This window comes from Misgurnus anguillicaudatus, chromosome 12, assembly GCF_027580225.2.
Source record: "Misgurnus anguillicaudatus chromosome 12, ASM2758022v2, whole genome shotgun sequence".
Classification (NCBI taxonomy): domain Eukaryota; kingdom Metazoa; phylum Chordata; class Actinopteri; order Cypriniformes; family Cobitidae; genus Misgurnus; species Misgurnus anguillicaudatus.
The window spans coordinates 9,709,791-9,737,134 of NC_073348.2; the positions used below are offsets into that span (position 1 = coordinate 9,709,791).

At 36.7% G+C, this 27,344-nt stretch overlaps 3 protein-coding genes across 4 annotated transcripts; 1 reads left to right on the top strand and 2 right to left on the bottom strand.

The window, feature by feature from the left end:
- Positions 1-843: 843 nt before the first annotated feature.
- Positions 844-2,086, bottom strand: hint1 (histidine triad nucleotide binding protein 1). Its single transcript, XM_073873892.1, has 3 exons — positions 1,934-2,086; positions 1,331-1,431; positions 844-1,137 (listed from the first exon to the last, which is right to left on the bottom strand). Exons 1-3 carry the CDS (start codon positions 2,046-2,048, stop codon positions 973-975), a joined length of 381 nt encoding a protein of 126 aa, XP_073729993.1. The 5' UTR covers positions 2,049-2,086; the 3' UTR covers positions 844-972.
- A 381-nt stretch (positions 2,087-2,467) lies between these two features.
- Positions 2,468-5,522, top strand: ubxn8 (UBX domain protein 8). 2 transcript variants are annotated; one of them, XM_073873889.1, is made up of 8 exons: positions 2,468-2,610; positions 3,653-3,778; positions 3,870-3,943; positions 4,083-4,200; positions 4,365-4,504; positions 4,781-4,822; positions 4,911-4,985; positions 5,061-5,522. In XM_073873889.1, exons 1-8 carry the CDS (start codon positions 2,532-2,534, stop codon positions 5,229-5,231), a joined length of 825 nt encoding a protein of 274 aa, XP_073729990.1. In that variant the 5' UTR covers positions 2,468-2,531; the 3' UTR covers positions 5,232-5,522. The 2 variants fall into 2 exon arrangements, with proteins under 2 accessions (XP_073729990.1, XP_073729991.1); XM_073873890.1 differs by lacking the exon at positions 2,468-2,610 and adding an exon at positions 2,722-2,910.
- A 1,916-nt stretch (positions 5,523-7,438) lies between these two features.
- On the bottom strand, positions 7,439-26,983 carry ppp2cb (protein phosphatase 2, catalytic subunit, beta isozyme). The gene is made up of 7 exons (XM_073873895.1): positions 26,550-26,983; positions 14,143-14,352; positions 13,890-14,063; positions 13,720-13,809; positions 13,074-13,242; positions 12,873-12,984; positions 7,439-8,088 (listed from the first exon to the last, which is right to left on the bottom strand). Exons 1-7 carry the CDS (start codon positions 26,649-26,651, stop codon positions 8,016-8,018), a joined length of 930 nt encoding a protein of 309 aa, XP_073729996.1. The 5' UTR covers positions 26,652-26,983; the 3' UTR covers positions 7,439-8,015.
- Positions 26,984-27,344: the final 361 nt, after the last annotated feature.

Sequence of the window (27,344 nt, forward strand, 5' to 3'; positions counted from 1 at the left end):
ACAATGCAAATATCAAAGAGGCTTGTGTTTGTTGTGTTCACTTCATTTGAGGTAAGTCATCATTTTTCAGCCCTGTTAGATTACATTATAAAGCCTGGATGGTATGAACAGTTTGACCCCATGCTGCGCGTGCACCCGGTAGTCATTCAATGTTTACAAACTTTGAAGGGGTCTTATGCAGGTTCATAAAACATTTATCCTTCTGACTAATAACACTACCATTTTGTCTACTTTTTGTTTATAGACAGATTTAATGACAAAAATGTGCATAATTAAAAAGGTAGTTAGTTTTAATCATTTGTTTGCCCAAAATAAAACTAAAAACACATAATACACTTTTAATTATGTCTTAATTAAGTCAATTCATTTTTTTTACATATTTTAATAAAAATCTTGCTATTACTTTGTAAAAAAATAAAGTGTCAAATGTTTGGACGTATCTGCTTTTACATTATTTTGACCAGCAGGGGTTGCCAGCGTGTGTGGTGTTTCGAACTGCTTTGAAAAACTGAATAAATTTTCGAAGCAATTGATTCGAAGTTTCGAAAAGCTTGGTTTCTCCCATCACTAATTTTAAGATCTGTCAGTGCAAGTTATGTTCAATTGAGATAGCTCAAACATGTTTTAGTCTAGGACTAGCCATAACCCTTGTCTGTGACAACGGGGGACAGTGTAACACATTCATTATATTCAGGAAATGGGAGAAAGAATATTTATTTGTGGTTCTTTGTTGCTTACCTCTTATTGTATTAAAACTGTGTCATTTTCTTTCTTAAAACAAAAGAAAACTACACACAAACAATAAAAAAGTGATACAAAAACAATGAACAGACCTCCGACATGAGCATTTTAGTTTCAGCTTTATTGCTTAGCTTTGCCTTTGTGTTTATTTCAATTATGTTTTATTAACTGTGCATCAAATAAATTGTTCAGTAATGTTCTGGCTAATGATACGTTGATCTGAGAGAGACGTTAACCAGGAGGCCAACCCATCTGACGACCACCTAAAACATGAATGTGAATGTGATAAACGGATTGACCACCATCAGGACCTTCATTAAGCACCAGTCGATATCCTTTGGGTAATCCAATCTGATCGGCACACTTCTTAGCAACAACCATCAAGTGTCCTAGAAGCTATATCAATACAAAGAAAAAAGTCAGCCATGTTCTTTATGTACTTTTTATAAAGTCTGACTTCAAACTAACATGACTAATTATGTTACTTTTGAAGTCGATTTGCATATTATGCTTAAAGAGAAGACCTCTGCATGATTTTATGTCCATGATGAAATCACAAACATTAACTTCAGTCATACGAGATCCTGACCTCTTTATCTGCATCCTCTACTTTAGAGATTTGAGTGATGGGGTTTTTGGGTACCACCAGGAAATGTGTAGGGGCCTGAGGAGCCACATCATGGAAGGCAATGCACTGATCATCAAACACAGACAAAAACAATATGTGATCAAAAGCAAAAAAACACTTTACAGGGAATTACTGTATACTGTATATTACAGTTTGGTCAGATTAAAGCCCATTTTGTGTACAAAGACAGACAGCAGTAGCCCACCCATAAGTCCTAGATACTAGTAGTGTTTATAATTTATATAATCTATGAAGTTTACGGAGTTAGTATAGTAAAAACTAGTAAACTACATTATTTTTCATGCGAGTAACTTAAGTGACACTTCATACATGCGCGAGCAGCCATGTGAAACCTGGCACATTTCCAGATTTCCTACATTTAACCGAAACAAAAAGTTAAACATTATTTTTGCAGCAAATAATGTTTATAACTTTTTGTTTCGGTTAAACAGAATCAGGTCCTGTAATAAAAATGTGCAACTTTAATGAAACGCAGTGCGGCATTCAAGAAAATGTGCAGCATGCGATCACAGATGTGCATGTAATGTATCAGAAGAGCAGATCTGCACTGATCATCTTCATATATGATGTTTGCAGGAATCTCTTTACGAATGATTTTGCCGAAGATCGTGTCACCGCCTGGCTTCGCGCTCAGCGCTCGCGACACCTCATCCGCCATGATGATCACACCAGCAGATCTTCTCCTGCATACGACAGCTGTCAATCATACACATTACTAAACGCCTATTGGATGAGAATAAAAACTGGGCGTGCTTAACAGAGCGACAACAACCATTGGACGGAAAATCTGTTTTCATAATAAAAGTCAGACGTCAAATCACTTGTGGTTTTTAATATTTAATTTAAAAGCGTTATTTATAAATGTGTCGTTTTTAATATGTATTGTACACTGCTATGTTGTCAGTGCATATCATAAAAGCATAATTAACAGAGATGAACGAGGCTGAAATGTTTTGTGCAAACATAACCTTCTCATTTATATTTATGATGGATGAAAGATATAAAACAGATGTCCAGTAAGGTACCTTAAATACTTACAATAACATTAATTTTAACATTTCAGGTCTGTGGGCTTTTACTTTGAAAATCTACTTTCGTTTTATTTGCTGAGCTGTAGTTATGTTTAAATACTGTAGCTGACATGTCGAACAGAAATGGTATTGTTTGTTTAGTTGTACTGGCTGGATGTTGCTTAATTTCATGGAAACGTTTGAGAATAGGTAAAATTAAATCAGATTTTATTTAAGCAAATGCTTTCGACAAAGAAAATAACAAGTCGTTTTAAAAATGCTTCATACCTCCCGATTAAAAACAGCGTAAATGTACAGCTTGGAATCGTCCTATAAACTTGTAGTAGGTATGTTGCTAACTCCGCTGTCGCGGACTCGCGGCTGACTTTTTGGTTCCGTTCAACGAAACTCAAGATTTTCTGATGTGGAAGATAAAGGCTTTGTTGGTTTGTTGATGGCGAAATTTCTGAGTTTTTATTGTTAACATCACCGGAAGAAGCATAACGTTAGGTACCTTTTCGTTTTCAGTCACCACCTTTCATGTTTAACTACTGGCCGTGTAAGCTCGCCAAAGTCTGTTGTTTGTAAAATCTTTGTTGTTTTTGCTGAAGTTGAGTAAAGACAATCTTGAAATTGTAAAGACATTTAGTTTAATTGCTAAACTACAAGTGAACGAAATTTTAATAAATTTGAACGACTACCACAGGTGGTTTTACCTCAACCAAAATCTGCTTGAATGGACAAAGAATGTGAAGCAGCCGTATAGCCATGTAGTAGATGTCTGTATATATAGACTGAATAAAGAGTGTTATTTGGTGTAATTAGTGTTTTTTTTTATATATATATATCTGACTTTTCAGAAGTAGAATATAGAGGATATATCAAACAGCTTATCTTGAAAGATTCAGGTCAATATCTTAAAAATGTAAAAAGTAATAGCAAAAAACTTCATATTTTCATGATTCGGTCACACATTTTCTTGAATTTTAATGGAAAACATGGGACAAAATAAAGTGATGATTTTCGAGTTTCAAATGGCCAGTATTTTGTTATTCTTGAACCTATAAACATGATCTTGGTCTCATTTAAAAGCTTTTTTCAATTTTAGCAACATACCTACTAGAATATTTGTTTTGAAACAAATGAAACTGCTCTGCTCTCTCTCTCATCTGAGTCTCACATTATCAGTGGTAGTAGTTAAATAAAGCACAGATCATGATGCATTATATTTCCACTGTGTGTGTGTTTTTAGATATTGATGATGTTCTAATGTTGGCTAGTCATGGTCTCCTACTGTTGGCCATCTGTACATTGGTGATCTACATCATCCATAGACTCAAGTCTTTCTTCTCTCATGTGTGTCAAAAACTTAGAGCCAGTGAGTTTATTATGCAAATGTTTAATTTCATATTTCTATAACACTATTAGAAATGAACCTATTTGATTTTTATTGTGCATCATCTTTGCAGGTCGGTTACATGAATCTAGCAGAATAAAACAAGAACAAGTTAGAATAAATCAACAAAATAAACACACTGAAAAGGTACAAGGATGTGCTCTCTCTTATCTGTTTGCCTTACATCTTAACTTGTTCCACTGTATGTGAGTCAAAGTTACATTTACAGAACAATACATATCAAAAATAAAAATACTGTTTCTCACATTGTGTTTATTTTTTTAAGACATCTGACTATGCCGAGGCCGTGATAAAGCCGAGACAGAATTCATTACACCAGCGGAAAATGGAGCACTATCATCGTATGACAGGAGAGTCGTGGAAACTCACACAGGGTTTTACTCTCAGGGTGAGGAAACACAACACCAAACAACATCTACATTTGTACTGTATGTGTTTGTGAATGAGTAATACTACAGAATAGACACCTCCATTCAAGATCAGAAGAACTGTGTCGTGATCTTCTTTACTGTCACAAATGAGTCAATCTGTGATATATTGATGTGTTTCAGGTCTCATCCTGCTCAAACACATGATGATGGTGGTGTAGATATAAATGAGACTCCAATTCAGAGAGCCAAAAGGAGGCAGAGACTGCAGACCGCTGCTGGAGTTCCCATCCAACAGGAAGTCCAGAAACAAAAGATGGTGAGAAACTGTGAACTGGCACGTTTAAATTAAAAAACTTACACTATAAGATGCACACTGATATATCATTTTAATACATTTATGCATTTGGCAGATGCTTTTATCCAAAGTGTGTTACAATGTATACATTTTTATCAGTGTGTGTGTTCCCTGGGATCAAACCCATGACCTATTGCGCTGCCAGCACAGTGCTCTACCAATGCTATACAGGAACATAATAGGATATCTGTTATGTGTTGCATAAGAGATAAAAGTAATTTTGTTCTCTTGTTGAAGGTGATTGTTTTACCCGATGAGCCTCAGCCGGACACTGCTGGAGTGAGTGAAACAAACAACAAGCACCTCTAGAAAGATCTTCCCACACTTTCATCCGTCATAATCTTTGTTTTTGTTAAATTCTCTTTAGGTTGTAAAAATAGCCCTCAGATGTCCGAGCGGAAGAACAATCCACAGGAGATTCCTTAAAACCTGGAGCTCCCTGGTAAGTAATTCCTGATGAGCGGTGTTCAGTGTAGAGAAGCTAAAAATCTAATGTGTTTTTTATTATTTTTATTAGCTGCTTCTTGACTGGATGAAAAAGTCTGGGTATCATCCTGTGATCTACACGCTGTGTACATCTTACCCCAGAAAACCTCTACTGATGGCTAAAGATGTTAGCCTTGAGGACGCTGGGATCCTTATGGACACTGTGCTGAATGTCGAGGAGAAAGATCCATCCACTACTTAAACACATCGCTTTATCAGACAGAATGCAACTAGCTGCGTGTAGTATGAAAAATATTGACATTTTGCTTTTTGTATCATTTAATTACTTTATAAATGAATGCAGATGGTTTTCAGAAGTACTATGAATAGAATACATTGCTCTCATTTCAGTACAGGACTCTTTTTTTACTTTAATGTTTATGCATTAAGACTGCAGTTTCTAACTTCTAAATTTATCTGGGTGAACCTCAACAACCTGTGTACATGTTGTAAAACTTTATATTTATATAAAGAAATGTATTTAAAAATGTCATTACAGTAGAGTGGTTCCCAAACTTTTTATTTTGCAATCCTATTCAATTAGGTATAATCTATACCGGGGCCCACCAACATATTTTTCAATGGAAATATGATAAAAATACACATTTTACCCATTTTAAAATTGAGTAGTTTTAATTTTCCTTGTCATTTTACTAATGAAATGCAAGTTTAATTGAAATATCAAAATAATTGATGGTATATCACATCAAAATCGAGTCATTGTCATTCACCACAACTGCAAAGTGACTTTGCGCGACCCACCTTATCCCTGGGACAGGTGCGACCTAAAAACCCCTGTTCTTTAATACTGTACTAAGAATAAATGAAAACTAATTTAACAATATAAACAGAGACAGAGCACGCCGCGTCATAACCTGAAAACCACGCCCACCGGGGAGAGAGCAGTCCGTCTGTCTCCGTTGGCTTTGTGTTGTGGGGGGCTGCCTCCTTGGCATTTCGGGCTTATAGCAGGAACGGAATAATGCCTAAGGGCTGCTGTGTGTGACGGGATGTGCACCCGGCAGGCAGAGAAGGACAGAAATAAGTTTTTATAAGCTGTCGACCCCAAAAAAACAAGCGTTTAAAGACACAAAAGTGGAAACATGCAACTTTTCATAGTACTCCTATTAGTAGAACTGCGCACACTAGGGGGAAACGTAGTTGGCGATCCACTTATTTCCTTAATGGCTGGGTTTTATGGCTCAACAGCTTATAAAAATTTATTTCTGGGTTTTTTGGCTTGTTGGCTGTGCATCTTGTCACACAGCAGCTTTTGGGCATTGTTTAGTTTTTTGTTGTGGGCCAGAGATGACAAGGAGGCGGCCTCTCGCAATGCAGAGTCAATGGAGATGGTTGGATTGTTTCTCCCCCGCTGGGCGTGGTTTTCAAATTAGCATAACTGCGCTCTGTCTCTATTATGTTGGCTACAGAGTTTTAGTCTCATTTCCATATAAAGACTTATGGGGTAGTTTCCTGGACAGGGATTAAACTAGTCCTAGACTAAAATAAATGTGAGAGCTGTCCAAACTGATAAGAACTTGTATGGACATATCTAAAAATACATCAATGCCCTTTGTTTCGCCTGAAAATTCACACAAGGACTAGTTATATTTCCTAATTAAACTAAGACCTAGTCCTGGCTTAAGATAATCTCTGTCCGGGAAACCACTACTTTGAGTAATGTGTAATAATGTTATGAATGTTAATAATTAGAAGCATATACAGTATTTTGTTACTAGTATTACAAAATCTTGATCCCATTTCTTTTTTCCAAGTAATTAAAAAAATAAAATCTACCTCTATATCACCACCTCTGTTTGAAACAAAACTGGAGGTTACATCACGTGGTTTAAGTCAAATGATATTAAGCTAAACAGGTCAGGTTATAAATCATTATTACAGGCTTAATTCTAGGGCTGGGTATTGGCAAGGGCCTCGCGATACGATACATATCACAATACATGATGCACGATACGATGCAATACGTTGCAATGCTTTTCTTTTTTTATCAAAAATGTAAAAAAAAAAAGTAGAGCTGATTTTTCTTTTACCAAAGTGCTTCCACACACCGGCTTTGAAAGCTGCATGCGTTTTTAAATTTTCTGCCATTTTCTCACTCCCACTAACCTTTGAGACATTGGCGAATGGCTGTATATGACAGAACACTGGACAGCGACAACTACAGCAGCGGCGGAGGAGGTCGTTTGACGCACAAAGAGGGATTTGATGGGCTTTTAAAAATATCAATACACTATCGTGGGGAAAATATCACGATAGTTACCAGCATCAACTCCTTCACCATCACAAACTCGCATTTAAATGTATCTTAATGTTTCACTTTGGAATCCACTCAACACCCCATACAATAATTCGCTAATGTCAATTTTGAATAAAAGCACAAATAGCGTCTTGTTTTGTGTAGCTTGCGATTTAAAGTACTTTATTAGTTCAAATACACCAAAGAGGCTATCATTTATTGACAAATACACAGAAGACAGTCAACACAAAAGAAAATAGAGGATCAGATGAGAGGACAGTCATATCAAGTTCATATACCCTCCAATAGTATTTTTTGGTGAAAAGACAGGAAAAGATGTACGCTTGTGCAATTGTATAAAATGTTACTGTATTTCACATGCCTGACATCGCCAACATAAATGAGGTTTATTCCAGTGATATTGTGATATCGTTGGAATAAACAGTGAATATTTCATTGAATTGAATATTGTACAATTGAAGAATAAAGGGAACATGTCTATTCATTGTATACAGCAGGCAATTGTACTATAGTCTAAAACGATACACTTGCAGCAGTACTGAGACAGAGCGATTGGATCGGGGCATTAAATGCTTGTATGGCACATTTTGGTCCGTGTTAGTGTTGTCATGTCAAACATATTCCCTCCCTATTATATACACGCACACACACTGGATGAATAGATGTATAGTTGTAAGCTGTCGCTTGCTTTAAAGGCCCAGTGCTCTCTTACAGGAAGTAGTCAGGGGTGCGACGGGTGACGTGAGGCTCTCCGCGGCGAGGAGCCGGATCAAACTGAAGACTGAAGGGAAACAAAATAAATATACATAATGACTTCACATACTTGACAAAATGATGTCATAATTCACTTACTCATAGCTCAGGGATGTTTATTTCATTATAAGTGTACTATATTTAGAGATTTATATTTGCATTAAGAAAACGTAAGCCTTATTTTAGGAATGTGGTTATTAAATTACTGTACATTTTTGTTAATAATACATTATCATCATTGCAATACATTCATTTATTTTATAACACTTAAAACAAAATAATAAAAAAAGATGTGCCTATTATGCTTTTTTGTACTTTTTCCAGCATCAGTGAGTGTGTAATTGATGATGTTTGAGTATAAAATAAATCTTCAAAGTTATGACACTCAAAGTCCTTTATATAATTGTATAAAAAAACAATGAAATTCAAATAAACCCCACCCTCAAGAGCATGCAAAAAGGACGAGGCCTTGCTGCTTTAGAGAAAACAAAAATAAAAGCAGTCATGCGCTTTAACATGCAGTGAAATTTTCACACGCTCACTCCATCGTGCTTAGAAAGCTTATTAAGCTGATGGTTAAACTGAGCGAGACCAATTCCAGCAGGACTCTTTTTGGGAATTCTGTGTGAATACTGTTCACCGTGTAGGACTGACGCCGCTGTTAACATGTGAGAAGCTACAGCATGCACTTCCTTGTTAACTCCGTAGAGAAAAGGGGCGGGACATTTACAACATACTCAGAGCGAAAGACCAATCACAATAGACCGATAATACCAATCAGAAGTAGAAAGTAACAGTGTTTGACACAATGTAAAATATGAAACTTAATAATAACAATTACAATTATTATTAATTCAATATTTATTAATAAATAGAACAATAATGTGTGTTTTGACCAATCAACCATGAGAAAGTATTGAAGTACAGCCAAGAAACAAAATAACACCCCTTTAAAGGAATAGCTCATCCAAAAATAAAAATTCTGTCATTTAATCGCACTCATGTTGTTACAAACCTGTACAAGTTTTTTTTATCATGATGAACACAAAATAAGATATTTTGATAAATGATTGTAAGCAAACAGTTGATGGTACCCACTGAATTCCATCATATTTGTTTTTCCTACTATGAAAGTCAATGGTTACAATCAGATTCAGCTGTGAGCTTACCATCATTTATCAAAATATCTGCTTTTGTGTTCATCAGAGAAAATAAATTCATGCAGGTTTAGACAGGGTTCCCACACCTTAGCTAACTTCAAATTCAAGGACCTTTCAAGGACTTTCCAGGTCCAATACCCTCAAATTCAAGGACTAAATGTGAGGACACATTTCAAGTGAAGCAAGGTTACATCGTGTTATCTTTTAACCCTTGTGCATCCTTGAGGACATTTTTGTCTTTTTCCGTTTTGTTTTTTGATAACTTTGCCTGCGTTAATGCTAAGTGCATAAAATTTGCCACAGGTGTGCATTTTTATCGGAATTTTAATATTTCACCTTCATTTCCTTTAAAAAAATCTATTTTCTACTAGGTACACAAAATACTTCCTCTCAGGACCTTTTGGACAAAAATGTCCCTATTGAAACCCATTAAAACTGCAATTTTTAATACCGGTGCCATTCAACTATAAAATAATGCAATCTTTGTTAACAGGCTTTCATTCTGTTGGCAAGGCTTCAAAATTTAAATTTTTACTATTTTTTACCAGATAGTGCCATTTTTTTTAGGTTTGGCATATAAAGCAAATTATCGCTTTATTGTTGTTTTCTGCTTATGCATATTATAGAGCCAATTAGATATATTATGAAGCTATAACTGTGTGGGTGTGTTGGTATGAATGTCAGAGGGTGGTTTGTATGTGTGTACTGAAAATTTTATGTGTGTGTGTGTACCTGGTAAATATCACGTTGTGGTGACCAATTGGCCCCACAAAGATAGGAATACCAGTATTTTTGTGACCTTGTGGGAACATTTTGAGGTCCCCATGAGAAAATAAGCTTATAAATCAAACAGAATGATGTTTCTTGAAAATGTGAAGTAGTAGAAAGGTTTCTGTGATGGTTGGGGTTAGGGAATGGGGTAGGTAAGGAGAATTGAATTTACAGTTTGTATGGTATAAAATGCATTACGTCTATGGAATGTCCCCACAAAACATGGAAACCAGAATGTGCGTGTGTGTGTGTGTGTGTGTGTGTGTGCGCGTGTGTGTGAACAGTTTGAACGAAAAAAAAAAAATATTGTACTGGAAATCACAAGACTACAACCGCTGCAAAGGAGGTGTCGTTTTTTTCATAAAAAACAACAGTGGCATTGTGTAAACAAACCAGCATTTGAAGGGTTAAAATTCTGAAAATTAATGAATGTTTGGTCATTGTGATTAGAGCTGATGCTGGTTAAAAAATGCCATCAGTGAAAGTGGAAAAAAAGATTAATCTATAATATTTTTATGACACTTTTTGACATGGACATTTTTGTCCTTTATGGACCTGAGAGGTAACTTTTTTTAATCTGATACTGCATAAAAAATAAGAATGCATAAAAATTAATGTTGTTGTTAATCAATGACATATCCAAGGCTGTAATACTCAAAGAAAAAAAAGTCTGCTTAGCATTTAGTAAATTGAGAATAATTAAAAATTTTCTTTTTTTCATAAAAAAACAGCAGTGGCACTGTGTAAACAAACCAGCATTTAAAGGGTTAAAATTCTGAAAATTAATGAATGTTTGGTCATTGTGATTAGAGCTGCTGTTGGTTAAAAAAATGGCATCAGTGAAAGTGGAAAAAAATATTAATCTATAATATTTTTATGACACTTTTTGAACATGGACATTTTTGTCCCCTGTGAACCTATGTGTAACTTTTTTTAATTGATGCACAAGGGTTAAGATACATTGTTACAGTTCCCTTTCGAGGGAACTCGCGTTGCGTCACTGCGGTGACACTTTGGGGAAGCACCCAGTGGTAAGTGCGTCTGAATGTGTATATCAAATTCAACCAATGGTGAGGCTTAACCACAAAGACGGGGTGCAGGAAGTATATCGCTATCTAAAATATTGCCAAAGACAGTGTTACAGGGACCCAGAAAGTATAGCAAGGGTAGGCCTGTCATGGTAGTTACTTTTCATAGGTCGATTAATTGCCCCAGAAATAATGGCGATAGTCGAAAGTATTTTCTTTTTAAGACCATTTTATGTCACAGATTAGATATGACAATAAAATAGCATAATAATGCAAGAACATCCTTTCTAAGAACACAACTTTTTAAATGATTTTTAAGAATATTAAGATAAAAAAGTATGAAATATTAATATGAAGTTGGAATGCAAGAAAAAAAATAATATTCTAAATATTTAAAACATAAATACATTTTATAAAATATGCATAGATTGTTCAGTATAAATCCCAGCTTCACAGGGTTTATATATTAAGTTGAGTGTTTACTCTGATCGCATCTGTGAGTATGTGTCATTACGCGCAGTCACGTTGACAAGCTAACGTTACACCTCAGATCTAAACACTAGATGCTATGGTTATGTTTTAGATGACTTTTTACTTTTATAGCTATTTTCATTGCCCCAGTTTTTAAAAAGTAGAGATGCTGGCTTGTTTACATTAAGTTCCTCCTCACATATTCACGTGTATTCACCAAAAAACACGACATTTGTGCTCGAGTAGCTTTCTCTTCACCTCTCTCTCGTGTGTGTTCACGCAGAGCTCAGGGTCCACATGTGCGTGTGTCCACTCTTCTGAGACAGACAGTGGGTAGAAATAACAGAGGCAATCGCGATCGTCTAAAATGCTAATGATATGCATTTTTTTTCAAACAAACACATATGTAAACGCTGTGGTAATTTATAGTCTCTAAAAAACTCCCGTCATGTTCACCTATCGCTCGATAAGTCGATATAGTCATTATCGCGACAGGCCTAAACAAGGGAGACGCTATGAGTTTTTTGGGATACTATGTTACTTTATGTATAGCCGGAAAAGATTTGTTCCCTTCATATATTGTTTAATTTGAATTGTATGTTTAGTCACATGATATTTCTTGGGTTTAGCCCAAGTGAAGTGGGTAAACTTTGTCTCAAAATGTGATGTTCATAAGAATGAGATCAAGAAGGAAAATTATACCTTTGAGTTAAACTTGTGGTAATGAATCAACAATATCGATAAAGAGTTGAATTTGTTACAACGCAATCACATAAACGTATAGGTGCGTAGGAGAGCTGGACTCGAAAGTCCAAATATACCCCAATAGAATCTGGACCTTCTGTTGATAGACCTGCCCCACACATACGCAACCCGGCAAGGATGTCGGTTAGTAGACAAGCTCCGTACTGCTGATTGGCTATAAGTGTGTTTTGGTAGTCGGCCCGTCTCCTTTTCCAAAGCGTTTTTCAAACATCGTGGACTCCGCCTTTAAGCATGTGTTCTTACAAAGTCTAGAATTTTTATGATATTATCCTACACTACACAGGGAATTGAGTTGAGAATATAGATTTTTTACCAGAAAAAGTCTTGCATGAAATAGATTCAAGCACTTTCAATGACCTGTATCAATGTATGTATATTTTCAAAATCTTCCCAGGGCCTTGACTTTTTCTCCCTAATTTTCGTACACTTTCAAGGATTTCAAGGACCCGTGGGAACCCTGTTTAGAACAACATGAGGATGAGTAAATGATGACAGAATTTTAATTTTTAAAGTGAACTATGCCTTTAAGCAAATAAATAGTAATTAATGACCTGGACATTGCTAGTTCTTCAGAGAACAAAGACTAGTTAGCATATAAGTAGTAAAACATAACTTACAATGAATATTTAAGCGTGTCGTCCAGTTCCATAATAGCAGCCTGGTTGCCACAGCGATAGCAATAGTTTGGAGCACTAAATATAGTGACAACATTCCTATCATGACACCAGTTGTATCCCTGATGGAGAAGAAACACTTTTGAAGGTCAAAATTGTACTTTATTATTATTATTATTATTATTATTATATTTTACTGAATTGTGTATCCCTCCATGACCAGCTGATGTGCACGAGAGACCAGTGTGAGACCGTTAGCGTGGTTGAAGGTTTCAGAGATGTCTTGTCCAAAGGTGTAACCAGCACCTCGAGGAGAGATTCCCCATCCGCCACGATCATCAGGGTCTGACCAGAGCAGATCACACATCGGACCCTAACACACACACACACACATACATCACACAAGTCCTCTTTAATGTTCAAAGCCTTCTTTAATGAAAACTGCTGTTGATGTAAAGACGGCATTCATCTTAAACGCACTTTAATGACCCTTAACATTTACAAGATCAGCTGGTATCTTAGTTACTTCATTTGAAGAGCTTATAAAACAGGCAAAAAGACAAAGATCTCTCAGAGGTTAACAGAAGCCATAAATCTCATGTTAAGAATAAAGCACCCATAATCCCTTGCAGTGCAAAGAGCACTCTCAGAACAGACACAAAACCTGTGTGAAGCAAAAACATTAAAACATTTACTGGATTCACTATCTCTCTTGATATTAAATTCATCATGAATTTAATCCCTGTTAAAGAGAAGATGGTTATTTCTAAAGTTAGACAGCCATCTACTTTATTTCTAAAACATATAAAGTGATTTTACTTTGATGTGGTGTAGTGAATGTGTTTCTGACCTCATGAGGAACCTCCTGCAGACGATCCAGAGCACGAATGTGATCCAGTGTGTCTATAGATGGAGACAGACCACCGTGCAGACAGAAGATCTGATAGGATGAGATATATTTAGGATATTAACACACATGAGCTCTATCTGCTCTGATATGAATCTGTCTCAGTGTTTTACCTGTCCATCCACCAGCGCTGTGAGTGGAAGGTAGTCGAAAAGATCTGTGAAGTATTTCCAGACGTTTGCGTTGCCGTATTTCCTCAAGCACTCGTCGTAGAAGCCGTACACCTGTGTGATCTGTCTGCTCTCGTGGTTCCCCCGCAATATCGTGATGCGTTCTGGGTATCGAACCTGCCGATGGGGTAGATGACACGAAACATGAAGTTTTCTATAAACATTTCCATCAGTTTAGATTTTGTTTTGAATGTACCTTTAGGGCAACAAGAAGTGTGACTGTTTCCACCGAGTAATAACCTCTGTCTACGTAGTCACCCATGAACAGGTAGTTGGTGTCGGGTGACTTTCCCCCGATTCTGAAGAGCTCCATCAAGTCATGAAACTGACCGTGTACATCACCACACACTGTGACGGGACAGCGGACCTCCTGCACATTGGACTCTTTAGTGAGAATCTCTTTAGCCTGCGGGTGTAAGAACAGGTGAATGTTAGTTACAGGTCCTTATAGCAGTCACAGTGATATCCGTCTAAATCACAAATTTGTGAACCGACCCATAACTCCTGCACTATTAGTGCTGAAGACAAGTTTTACACGCATCCAATAACTCAACATATAGCAACAGTTAAACAATAGCCTCTTTCACAGCATAAATTTACAAGAATTAATTTACAAGTAAATGCCATGAAATACATGACTTTGTTACGTTGACAGTCGTGAAGTTTAGGGCTGGAACGACGCGTCGACGTAGTCGATTACGTCGATTACGTAATTACGTCGATTTGCCGGAAATGCGTCGATGCGTCGCATTGTTTACGTTTTCAAATGAAGGCGGCTTCAGCTCCGACCGGATAATACAAGTGTTATACCAAACAGCCAGAACGTGATCAAAAGTGTGGGAATACTTTAAGCAGAGACCAAATAAAACACATACTGTGTAAAACTGAAATGGCATACCACAGCAGCGCAACATCTGTGCATGATCATCTTAAAAGAAAACAACCTGGAGCTCTCCGACCTCACAATGACGCGACGGCAGCGTAAGTATTTGAATTTTTACAGTAAGTTTTATACAACAATAGAATCAATGCAGGCATATATGGTGCTTAATACAGCTGTGTTTACATCTTAGTTTAATACGAGCTGCGAGACGCCTGACAGACACGACAATGCATCGCGTCTGGGCAGTATGTTGAAACAGTAAATAAAGAGCGGGACATGTTTAACTTTTTATATTAAGAAGTTATGAAATAATAAGTTACTGTGTTACACTGAGATAGGCATGTGCCCGCGTGCACTGAAAGCCAGCTGGCAGCGCGGAGTTCCCATAGCGTATGTGCGCAGATATTATAAAAGCTCGTCTCGTTAGGTATTCCTGACATGCGTTTATTTAAAGTAACAGCAGCGTAAACGGCGTTTATAAAATATTAGAAGATCATACTAACTAAATTAGTATTTACCCGAGACTTAAGAAAAGTTAAATGTTAAAGTTGATGCTAAATGAGAATACAGTAACGTTACTACTGATAGTAATAATATTAACAGTAATAATATGAATCACAATGAACTTATTTTTACTTCAGTCTGAACTAATGCTGAGTAAATGCATGTACTAATCATAAACTAATGAAGAGTCATCATTAAGTACAACATGACATGTTTTTTAGTTAATGTATTAATAAACAATGATTTCATGCGAGTCATTTTGTAGTTAATGATGACTCTTCATTAGTTTATGATTAGCACTAGGGCTGGAACAATAAAGAGCGGGACATGTTTTTATATTAATAAGGAGTTATTATTCAGTTTGATTTATTTTTATTTTACTTCTTTAATATTAATATATTTGATTTGTTTAAGGTGAATAATGCCCCTTTTGCACTGTTTATGTTAGGCTGAATTAATGTTGGACTTGTTTTTATGTGATTTGTTATATTTTCCTTGGCACTGGCACTGTTTGTGTATTTGTTTAATTGAGAAAATGCTTCAATAAAATGTTGGCATTAATAGCAGATGTTACATTTATTATTTGTAAAAAAATTTTTTAGACTATTCGATTAATCTAAAAAATAATCGATAGACTAATCGGTTGAAAAAATAGTCGAAATTTGCAGCTCTAGTGAAGTTGCTTGTGACCAAATTACACTGCATTAGGTGATGCAAACGTAACCTGCGTCAGTACTGTTTAGGGGTGCACCGATATATTGGCTGATGATTATTACTATGCTTCTCAATGAATTATGCTGAAATACCGCGACATCCAAAAGCCAGGGGGCGCTCTCGTGCAGAAACTCAATGTGCGCTGCAGTCGAGTAACTAGACACGCGCAGCTATAACACGCAGCTCCAGGAAATGTTTTAAGGGTATATTTATTTTGCTGTTCTTCAAACATTTTCAGGTATTTTCATGATAATAAAGAATATGTATAATGATGATGTTTGACGAGTGTTGCTTTTTCAAATACATGTTATAAACAACTCAAACAGTGATCAAAAGCTGTAGTACATGAAATAGCTGTGAATATTCTCGGCTGTGCGATTAAGAATACGGTTATCGGCCAAGTATTATTAGTGTATATCAGCATTTTTCGGTGCAGTCCTAGTACTGTTTGTACATTAGGCTTCACATAGGGTGTGCTAAGGACATCGGCAATTCCACAAATAGATGGCAAGCTGTTTTAAACAACTTTGGTGAAGAAATTTCGACATTAAGCCCCTAACACGCAAATAAGTGTATTTGACTTTCCTGAAGCGTTGTTCAGATGACAGACCTGCATGTGACCGGGGAGCAGGCTGCCTCGGCTCGTTCGCTCCCACGGAACTGAAATAAAACGTGTTGACTGGCCGGTCTGTGAAGCTCCATATGAAGACCACAACACCCGCTCAGTAGTCTGCACGTTAATTTCCATATAAATGCGTGCTGCGCGTGACGTAGTATTGTTCTTTTGAGCGTGCGATGCAGTTCAGGACCACGAACAGTTCACACAGCTGTCTGATTATGTGAACAGTCAAAAAAAAATCAGATCTGAGCAAAAAATCAGAATTGAGCATTAATGTTGTGTGAACGAAGTCTGATTTACGAGAAAGGTTCTGTTCACACATGATCTGTTAACTGCAAATTACCAGTAAATTACCAAGAAAGACTGTATGTGTGAACAGGACTAATGTCTCCACTTGGCATTGATGTTCTCTTAAGAAAATGCAAAAATCCAGTTATTATAGACAGATACTCATAAAAGACGTGAAACTTTCAATAAAACTGCTTCAAGTCCAAGCCACGTCAGCTAAATCTGACCTACATGTAATTTGCGAGATCAAATTAAGATAAAAAAGGAATCAGAAGGAAATAAACATGAAGATGATATCTGCTAGCCACAAAATAAGAGCATTAGTGAGCAGATGTCTTATCATATTCAGTTTCGCATAGAGACGCTTTAAACTTGGCTAAGATCAAGTACAAGCATAACATTTTAAAGTCTGTATGACTAAACAGATCTCTGCGGTAAGAACAACCACAGTCACCATGGAGACGGTGTAAGTGTGTTACCAAAGCCATTTCGATCTAGCACTGAAGGGAAGTCTTTTATGGAGTAATGCCTGTTTCAGACTACATGAGCTTTTTGTCTGTTAGAAAAGTCATAATAGACAAGAGACATGTCAGATTACATGGTCATCTGCACGAACAATAATTGCTTGCTGTGCACCGGCTACGTTCACTAGGGCTGCTACAAATACCAGCTTTTGAGCTTCGAAGCATCGTAGTAATCAACACAGAATATTCGAAGCTTCAGAGGGAGAGGGCTGAATAGGGCTGCACGATTCGGAGAAAAAATCTAATTGCGATTTTTCTGATCAAAATTGCGATTCGCGATTTAAAGTGCAATTCATTAGTATATAATAAAAGAGGTACATCCAGGTTTGTTGTGGTGGTTTTAATAGCACCAAAGAAAGATGCTGTGCTACAGTTTATTTAAAACCTCTTAAACATTGTACCAAGTTGTCTGCAGGACTTTGCTATTCTGCAGACAAAGTTTTTTTTTTAATCTAAGAACATTAAAAAAAATACAATTTAGATTTTTTTTTATTGAAAGTTTTATTTAAAATAACATATAGGCCAATGTATTTTGGCTGTCACTACAACAATGCATCTGACAAGCAAATGTTTAGTTTTTTCTTTTAATCATAAGACTATACTCAACTTGTTTTACTTTTCAGGCATCTGTAATAAATGTAAATATATTAGTTATTAGAATCTATGATTTAACATAAGCAAAAAATACAAATAAAATACTGCACAGTCCTCACTGTATGATTTTAAATGTGGAGCTGCAGAAGCTTGTTCAGTTAAGAGTAAGGAGTGATTTTAATTTTTGGTGTGTAATAAACATTTCTGACACAGAAAGCACCAGGTTACTGTCACTTTAAGACACAAGACAGCTAAACTGCTCTGCTTCAATATAGCCTACTGATAAACATCCAGCTGTTTATGTTCACTTAGACAAGAAAGAAAACTTAAGTTTAGTGATCACGCGTGTGCTGACTGCTCTCTGTGTGCGCGCTTCATGAACCCTCATGCATGTAAATATTCAAAGCGGTGCAGATGTGCGCGTGCAAGAAAGTATAATGTACCTGTTTCGTCTGCTGTGTTCCGGGCTTTAATGAAACCTGCTTATAGTCTGATGAGGCGTTTGTCATTGTTTGCGATGCATGACGAGAAACGGACGTATATACACCTTTCTTTAAGTCCAACATTACCAAAAGGGAAATGTTTTCGCGCATTTCTGTCCTTTCATTTGCCGGTTAATGAGTTATAATGCGTTTTTAAAATGACTGAATCCAAAATCTGCCAACTTCATGACATTCCGCGTTGTGCAGTTAATTCCATTTGTATGCATTTCGCGATTCTGTCCGTGTTTTCCGCATTGCGGAAATCATATGGCCGTACACTTTCACCTCAGTGTTCATGCACTCTATTGGTCTAAACTGCATCAAACGTAAAATGCGCATGAAGCGAACTGTCAAAAACTGCGTACTAGATGATTGTTATATTTAATAGTTTTGAATCGAAATAATCGTATTTCTTGCGATTCGAAAATCGCATCCATTCACATCGCGATTTCGGTTTAAAAACGATTAAAGGGCCATTTCACCGATAGGAACATTAATCTTTATGGAAAGTGAGTCATATTTGTAGTCAAAATGTAACATAAATGTAGAATTTTGTGCCTATTTGACAGAGAAAAGACAAAATGTGACTTTAGAGCACATTTGTATGAAAAACTACAACTGCCACTATGCACCACAATGCACAGCTCTGCAAGCCACTCCCATTACTCGGAACACGGCTCAGACATGCTATTATGTACATAAATGCCACGTTAGTAAAACAAAGAAAATAGCCACCACCACTGTGTCTGACTGACACCAATCATGATTTACTTTTAAACGTGATGTTACATTGTGGTACACACAATAACACTCTGGCCTGGTGTGTAGCAAAGTCTTATTCAAACAGTAACGTGCGGTTTCAGATCCGCAGTACAAATGTCTTTTCAATTAGTTAAAAAAAGTGTATGCATTTTAAATGTTTATTTAGTTTTACCAATTTTCTTTTTGTCTCTTGTTTACTGTAATTACATTTGTGTAATTATTGGCCTCACTGCTCTCACAATATAGACATATAAAACACCGCTCAGATATGCTATTGTGTACATAAATGCCACGTTAGTATAACAAAGAAAATATAAACACTCACTTTGTCCGTTTATCCCTGCATCCTCCACACAAACGCGTCCCCTGCATAATATCTCCACAGACGCGCTGCCTCAGCTCTTGGAGCTTGTGCTCGTAAACCGAAACACGTCTTTGAAATAAGCACGCGACCAGAAACATTCACAAAACAAACGTCCATATCCTTATCTGATGCAGAAATGTTATAAAGAAGCCACACAGCGAGAGAACAGGCAAGCTTCTCTACGCAGCAGAGGCCGATGGTTGCTGCTTCTTCACCGGGCTCCTCTACCCAGCCGACGCCCAGGCTCCGGCCTACTCCTCTGGCTTCTGTTCCTACATCTGCCTCAGCTCTTTGCAGTATTGTGGCTCATAAAGGTGCAATGTACAGCGGATTAGAGCATCACGCTTGTGAAATCACCCTCTTCCATGTAATATTGATTAACTTCCACTGTTATTGTAACATGAATTCTGGCTCGCTCCACAACTTCTGTTTAGCTTAGCTTAGCATAAAGATGGCGGCTGGTCGTTTTTTTTTGGTCTGTGTTAGTATATTTTCGTAAGTCCCACCCACTTATCTGTAATTGGTCTGAAGCGTGAGTGGGTCCCACCCATAGCCCCCACCTTGGAAAAATGAGGAATGAGTGTCTGTAGTCTTTCACACTCAATAGAGATACAGGATTTCCTTCTTTCAATGACGCAAAATGACGATTTTTACATCATTGAAAGAAGGAAGTGCCTCACTGAAATCAGTATTTCTCCCCTCTCAGGGGAAACTGAGGGAATGGTGCACGACCATTCAAAAACATGACTGGGGTTCTAACGGTACAAAGCTTAATGCAAATGGGTGAAGTTTCCCTTTAATCGTGCAGCCCTAGGGCTGAACATATTTTTCTATCTAATAAAGGCCAGAAACTCTGTGTGTCTGTGTGCATTTTTATTATGTTGAGAACCATCCATCCTATTGACTTCACATGTGGCGGGTGTGTTGCTGCAGACACAAGGGGGTGCAGTGTCACATTTTTATGTAATATGGGCACGCAACATGTTCAGAATTAATCAACTTTGAATAAACTACATAATATTGTTGTCAAAAGTCCCGGGCCTTCGGTATCAAATCGGTTCTAAAAACTAAAAAAGTCATCAGTACCAGGTTTTTTTAAGTACCGGAACCACTGCAGAACCTGGTCTATCTGGAACTGATCCGCTGTTTGACAGGGTGTCAGTTGGAAACGTTTCATAGATGCAACAAAAAGACGTGATGAGTGCTGATGCGGAGTCACTGATGAGCCAATCGCGTATAGAAATACTTTGGATTTAAGGCAGATCACCGATAAAACGAGCAAAGTGTCTGGATGAAACGAGGAAACGCATTAAAGAGTAACTAAACCCTAATCACACTTTTTTTAGTTACTGATCTGTAAGAATGATGGTTTATTACTGTTCATTGATTTTAGTAAGTTTTTTGACATTTGGATATAAAGTGTTTCAATACTACAATATATGGCGTCTGAGTGCTGCCCTCTTCAGGTTGAACGGTGGCTACTGCAGTTGAATTTTCCTATTGGATGTTGGGTCCAAAAAATGACTCGTGATGTAAGCAGTTTCAAGCTTACCATGCCCTTGTTACGATCTCATCACACACTTGGTACGAGCTTAGGTCATCCCCTCTATCTCTGTTGGGATCTGCCTACTTTTCTTTCATTTTTCAAATATTGCCAGTGGGTGGAGTCAGGCTCTGACCAGGGGTTTAGTTACGCTTTAAATGAAGACATCTGGTTTCATTGGAGTCAAAGCAGGTGAGCTTTAACTTTGTTTGCGTTTGAGTGTTATAGCGGATGTTCATTTTAATGTTGGAATGAAATAAACTATTTAATGCTTTAAAAACTTGCACAGGGGTAAATACATGAGAAAACACAATTTTACACAGCAGAGAAATATTAATGATCTGTAATTTCAAAACTATTACAATTTGTGTGTTAAGGCCGGACGTGTCTGTTGGGTCAGTGTGAAACCCCTGTTGGCAGTTGTTGGTTGTTGTTGGACCAGTGTTAATTGGCCTTTAGAAAATAATAAATGTATGGCTAGCAAAGTTAGTCGTTTTATCTCTAATATGCAGGTACTTCGATCTGTTTTTTTTTGTAAATGTTATGTGGTGTCAGTTATCTAATGTTGTATATGCATCTATGTTTGTCTTTTAAAGCATCAGAGGATGATGTTCATCAGCATGAAGGACCCCAGCAAACACACACAGACAACAGATACTGAAACCTTTCATCAACAAATGAAGAGTTTCGTTGCAAAATGAGATAACCACCGTTTTTTTATTGTTCAGAAATCTCGTTTTTTGGTTGTGCATTCCAATTAATTTCAATGCAACTGCAGTTGGTTTGTTTTGATTTAAACCTTCATAACTTTATTGAAAAAATACAGCTAAGTAGCACCATAAAACAAAATAATAACATGATAACATAATAATAAACATGTTTTGACAAAAATGTAAAAAATGGATTTATCGCGTTTTGCAACGAAACTCTTCAAATATATTTATTGATGTATAATGCACCAAAATTTCAGCCGCCGAAAATGGCTATATAGGTTTAGGGCTGAAATAAAAAGAACGCCAAAAGCCCTGATCAGTATAATAAATCTGTTAGCTTAATGCTAATTCCTGTACTCACTGGGTTGCTGATGTGCCTATTATTCACTTGTATTATTCTGTATAGAGGGTATGCATTGACATCACTTTTCCACATGACCAAGCTGGAACTCGCCCTGTTGAGTGGCAAATGATTCAACAAAATGGCTGGTTTTCATAGCGGCTCCTGCGAAAACCGCCAATAAACTGACTGTTGTAAGCTTAAATTGAATTTAGTTTGACTTGATAGCAGAGGTGGACAATACTTAGTTACATTAGTTAAACTTTCCAAGCATCTGTGCTTTATTAGGATGTTTGTATTGGAAAAATGTTTACTTCACTAAATTCTAAAGCCGGGCTTGACATTAACTTTTTAAGCAACTTGTCCAAATTTGTGTTTCACTTGTCCATGCACAAAAGTCACTTGTCCGGGTAAAGATTTATAATATAATGTATTTTTTGTGTTTTGCTAATCAGTGGCGGAGCAAGGGATTTTTTATAGGGGTGGCCAGGCAGGGGCCATAAAATCTCTATCATCCAACCTTAAAATGCTTTTAAGTATTATAGGTGTGTCAATCAGAATAATGTATAACATACAATTGCTACAATACTTTAAAATGAATTGAGATTAATATACAATTTATAGTCATAATTCAACCTCGTTTTTTAACTATTTAATCAAATAAAACTTTTGAAATTTACTTTGAAACCAGGATTTATATCTCCCATTGCTGAAAAAAACTATAGAGACCAGAAAATCATGTGAATTTAGGCCACTGAAATGTACTTTACTAAAATTCATTTGGCTGCTTCTTGCTACTCTTCTGAAGAATGATGCTATATCTGCTGCCTTTCTCTTCATTTTTCCCACATTTCAATGATTGATTGACATTAAAACACTAAAGCAAAACATTAAAACATTACCAAGTTTTAAAAAACGTATTAGGGTAAATGTATCTAGATTATCTGTTATATATAAAATCGATCTTAAACCTAGCATTTACGCTGTAATGTTTGTGTGGGATTTTTAAAGTACAGTGACGAATTCTGTCAGATTCAAATCAGCTGTCGCGCAGCGCACACACATATAGGCGCACTGAAAGAGAGATTCTCGTTATAAAACAGATTCTTAAACAATATTTTAAACCCATTATGTGTTTTTACCGAACGTTAGAAGAAAAAAAATACGGATTTAAATTGGCTTTTTTTACACACAGTGAAGTAATTTATATTCACACCGGAGCCTGAAGAAACATCACTCTCCACTCCATGCCGTCCCGTGACTCCCGCCCCTCCGTGTTCGTCGATCAGGTTTAATGCGTACGCAGCTTGTTTAGTAACAATAACAGTAACATGTAAACGTGTTTGCGCTGTCGTTAACGGCACGTAACGTGAAGTAACATTGTTTGAAATTTAACTTGTCCAGTCAGACAACTAATTTTCTCTTACACTTGTCCTACAAAAAATCCACTTGTCCCGGACAAGCCTTAATGTCGAGCCCTGTAAAGAATAGAATCATACTGTGTATTCTTTTACATTACATATTAAAATTTATTTAATACCTAGTTACATTAAAATTGTGTACTTCTACTTGAGGAAAAGTATGTTAATGTACTCAAATACTAAATGTAAAACAAAAATGTATTATTTATGAAATGTAATAGAGTAAAAATCATGATAATATGCTTTGGAATGTATGTTTTCCAAAGAAAAATACGGATAAAATACAAATACTTGAAAAAAGACTTTTAAAAGGCGCTCTAAGCGAATCTGCGAGACGTCACTTCTTGTTGCTGTTTTAACGTTTTTCAAACAAACGGAGCGTAGCTAACTCCTCCACCTCCCTTCCGTGCTTTAATGAACCCCCAAATCCTTCTTGTCATTTATTGGCTGAAACACTTTGTTATGGTTTCGGGTGGTAGGTTTGGCCACTGTGTTTATATTGAAGTTTGTAGAGCCTGGGCTGTCTACAGAGATCACATTTTTTTACAGTTTGATCAGCAGACAGGCAGCAAGTAGACAGTGAGGAGATGTTTGCTGTAAGTAACAAAAAATGTTTTATGGTCTAAAACGCGTGAATTCGCTTAGAGCACCTTTAAGTAGAAAGTAAAACCTCTGCTTGATAATGACCCTAGCAACTTATCAACCCACCTGTGATCTGTGGACAGTGGCATGAACAATCAATTTACTTCTCCTTTCAGTGTTTTTTGGCAGCCTATAAAACAATAGCTCCGAATTCTTGTTAATCTGTTAGTACAGTCTATCGCACAACAGCTTATCCCTGATTTCACACTGTACTCAAATGCTGCCGGATCTGTCTTTTGCTACTCAGTGGGCATAACCGCAGTCATTTTTGTTGAAGGTGACGTCATGTGCATACCCTATATTGGTTTTTCATGGCCCAAAATGAGGTGGAACCACCCTAATTGTATGCACACCTGTGCATAACTTGAACTGACAAACTCTTAAAAAGCAACGTATTTATTAAAAATTCTCCTTTTCTAATAGTTATAATAATTACATTACTGAAGAAAATGGCAAATTTCAAGTAAAAGAATATTTTATAAAAAAAGACAACATGTAAACCTAACAGCTAATGTGTTCATTTACATAAAATGAGTCAGATTTTTGCACAATCTTTATGGTGTAGGGTGTGGTGGTGATTCTGACGAGATGCAAGACTTGTTTTATCTCGTATAGTGTGACATACTACATGGCAAACAACCAAGGATGCATCTGCAAGAAAATTATATTGCGAAAATTAACGTCATCGAATTACCCCCTAGGACAGGGGTGGGCACCCCCGGTTCTGGAGGGCCACTGTCCTGCCACATCCAGCTCCAGTCCCAATCAAACACCTGAATGTCATTTCCAACTCATACTGAAGCTTTTGATTGGTATTTTCAGGTGTGTTTCATTAGGGTCGAAGCTAAACTGTGGAGGACAGTGGCCCTGGACCAGGAATGCCCACCCCTGCCTAGGACTATCTAGCATGTTGAATTCTTTTGGCTGTGCACAACAGGTTCCATCATCTGTGAAGCAAAGCTTGATGGTATTGATACTGCTAGGTGTAATAAATGCAACAGAGGAAAAGTATGTGGAGATATGGCAACAGTACATCTGCCTTTATGATGTTTCTTTAAGGGCCACATACTAGCTGAAACTGTAGAAGAGATAATAAAAAATGTAAACAAAACTGCAAAAGTCCTATGTAAAAGTAAAAGTCCTATGCTCTCTAATAATATTATGTCTTTGTAAATCTTTGGATAAAAATTTTATTATGTTTTTGTTCAACATTCACTGAGTCATGATGACAGCAGACTACATGACACTGTCCTTTAGTTTAACATCAGCTGCTTTAAATAATGTAAAGCCTGAGGCACATATCAACAAATGCGGTTACACCTGTTATATTGTAAATAAAGTGAGTTACTGTAGACTATCTTTAGCCAGATACTAGTACAGATAACAAACATTTAACCAATGACAAACCAAAATACCAAGTAATAAAGCTGAATTGTGCATTAAAACAAATTGACATTGGCTGTTGACATTGCAGTTTATAAATTTGACATTGCGGTTTATAAATAAACTGTTATTTTACTAAAATATGTTTTTATGTTTACGTAGGCCCCTAACTAACCTATCTGAACTCCTAAGAGAAAAATTATAGTAGAAGAACCATTTCATTTTAAAACACTTTTCTACTAACATTACACATAATAATGGTATCCCAAATCTCAATTCACGCGCATCTGAAAACTGTGACCCAGCCTATGAAAACCCAGTCAGTAATGATCCCCACAATGTAAAGAACTTTGATATTTTGAATATTAACGGAGTATAATCATGTCAAAAAAATCAAATCAATAAAATCAAACTTTGATTCTCCTCATCTCATCGTTGGATGATGAGACTTTAGACTGAATTTCATAGAGAGGGTGACAAATACACAATGGTGTATACAGATAAAACAGCACATTCTAATAACGGGGCACAACATATAGTTATTACAAAAACATAATTACAGTTCATACTTTAATCCAAAACAATTCAATATATACACATGTAGTTACGTGTTACTGTTGAAAAACTTGTGAAATGATCTCTCATCGAGCATTCAGTGCTCTCAGTCTTATGCTCATTTATAAACCTCTCTCTGGTCATAGTGTTTAACAGCTCATCTCTCTGTTTTTCGTTTATCTGTTAAATAATCGTTGTTCATACGTGCGCCAATATAACATACATGTTAAAAAACGCATGTTAGTTAATTGACTGGTGGTTTGTACAGTTACCTTCTCACAGAGACTCCTCACTTGATTCTCAGTCAGTTGTTTGCATTCGTTCAGCTGCTCGACCCACTGGTCCAGCTCTTTCGTAAACACTTTATCATCCATCGCTTATTTTCTCTTATTCCTCGCTTATTAATAGCTTGTGTTATGATTACGATCCACTTTAATCCAATACTGCCGCACTCACGCGCTGCGCAGGGCCGACGCGACGCGCATCTAACCGCAAACACTGCTGTTCAACACAAATATCGCCTCACATAACGGGCGATTCTCTAACGGTGACTATTGTTATCTACACGTTCGTGTGTGCGATATCAAACACGATATCTATCGACAGTATCCGCTGTCCGTCGCTGTTCAGTTTTCCGTTGGCTCCTCGCGCTTCCGACCTTCCTCATGAACGCGCTGTGTAATGGCCGCGGGTGACGTCATTAGGAGGGCACGGCGCTGCACGAGGTGCTGCCCCCTCTGGCCAAGAGGACCAATAACAACAAACGACATTTATATCTTTATTTGCCTCTCTCTATAAATAAATATCTAAGACCTCAGTCAGTAGGCAGTTGCTGTCGTAAACAAGTTATATATACAGTAACTATTAATTGATTAACGTTTAGAGTAATCATTTTATTTTTGCATGTATTTTTATGAGATTATTAATTACAGAGGGGGCTGTTTATACAGAATAAATTAATGTTAATTGTTTTCAAAACAAAGAAAAACAATAAATCTAAAAAACTCAAAATATAATGTACATTTAGAAGCACCCTATTCACAACCTATTCTCTAAAAGTGACATTG

What these genes read in the sequence shown, in the direction of transcription:
- hint1 (XM_073873892.1), bottom strand. Translation starts at nt 2,048, where the DNA reads ATGGCGGATGAGGTGTCGCGAGCGCTGAGCGCGAAGCCAGGCGGTGAC. An exon ending in ATATGAAGATGATCAGTGCA is followed by an intron (nt 1,432 to 1,933) that starts GATCTGCTCTTC and finishes ATGATCAGTGCA; the next exon opens with TTGCCTTCCATGATGTGGCT. An exon ending in TAGAGGATGCAGATAAAGAG is followed by an intron (nt 1,138 to 1,330) that starts GTCAGGATCTCG and finishes GTATTGATATAG; the next exon opens with CTTCTAGGACACTTGATGGT.
- ubxn8 (XM_073873889.1), top strand. Translation starts at nt 2,532, where the DNA reads ATGTCGAACAGAAATGGTATTGTTTGTTTAGTTGTACTGGCTGGATGT. An exon ending in GTGTCAAAAACTTAGAGCCA is followed by an intron (nt 3,779 to 3,869) that starts GTGAGTTTATTA and finishes TCATCTTTGCAG; the next exon opens with GTCGGTTACATGAATCTAGC. An exon ending in CTCAGCCGGACACTGCTGGA is followed by an intron (nt 4,823 to 4,910) that starts GTGAGTGAAACA and finishes AATTCTCTTTAG; the next exon opens with GTTGTAAAAATAGCCCTCAG.
- ppp2cb (XM_073873895.1), bottom strand. Translation starts at nt 26,651, where the DNA reads ATGGATGATAAAGTGTTTACGAAAGAGCTGGACCAGTGGGTCGAGCAG. An exon ending in TGAGGAGTCTCTGTGAGAAG is followed by an intron (nt 14,353 to 26,549) that starts GTAACTGTACAA and finishes TTACACCCGCAG; the next exon opens with GCTAAAGAGATTCTCACTAA. An exon ending in CAGCGCTGGTGGATGGACAG is followed by an intron (nt 13,810 to 13,889) that starts GTAAAACACTGA and finishes TCATCCTATCAG; the next exon opens with ATCTTCTGTCTGCACGGTGG.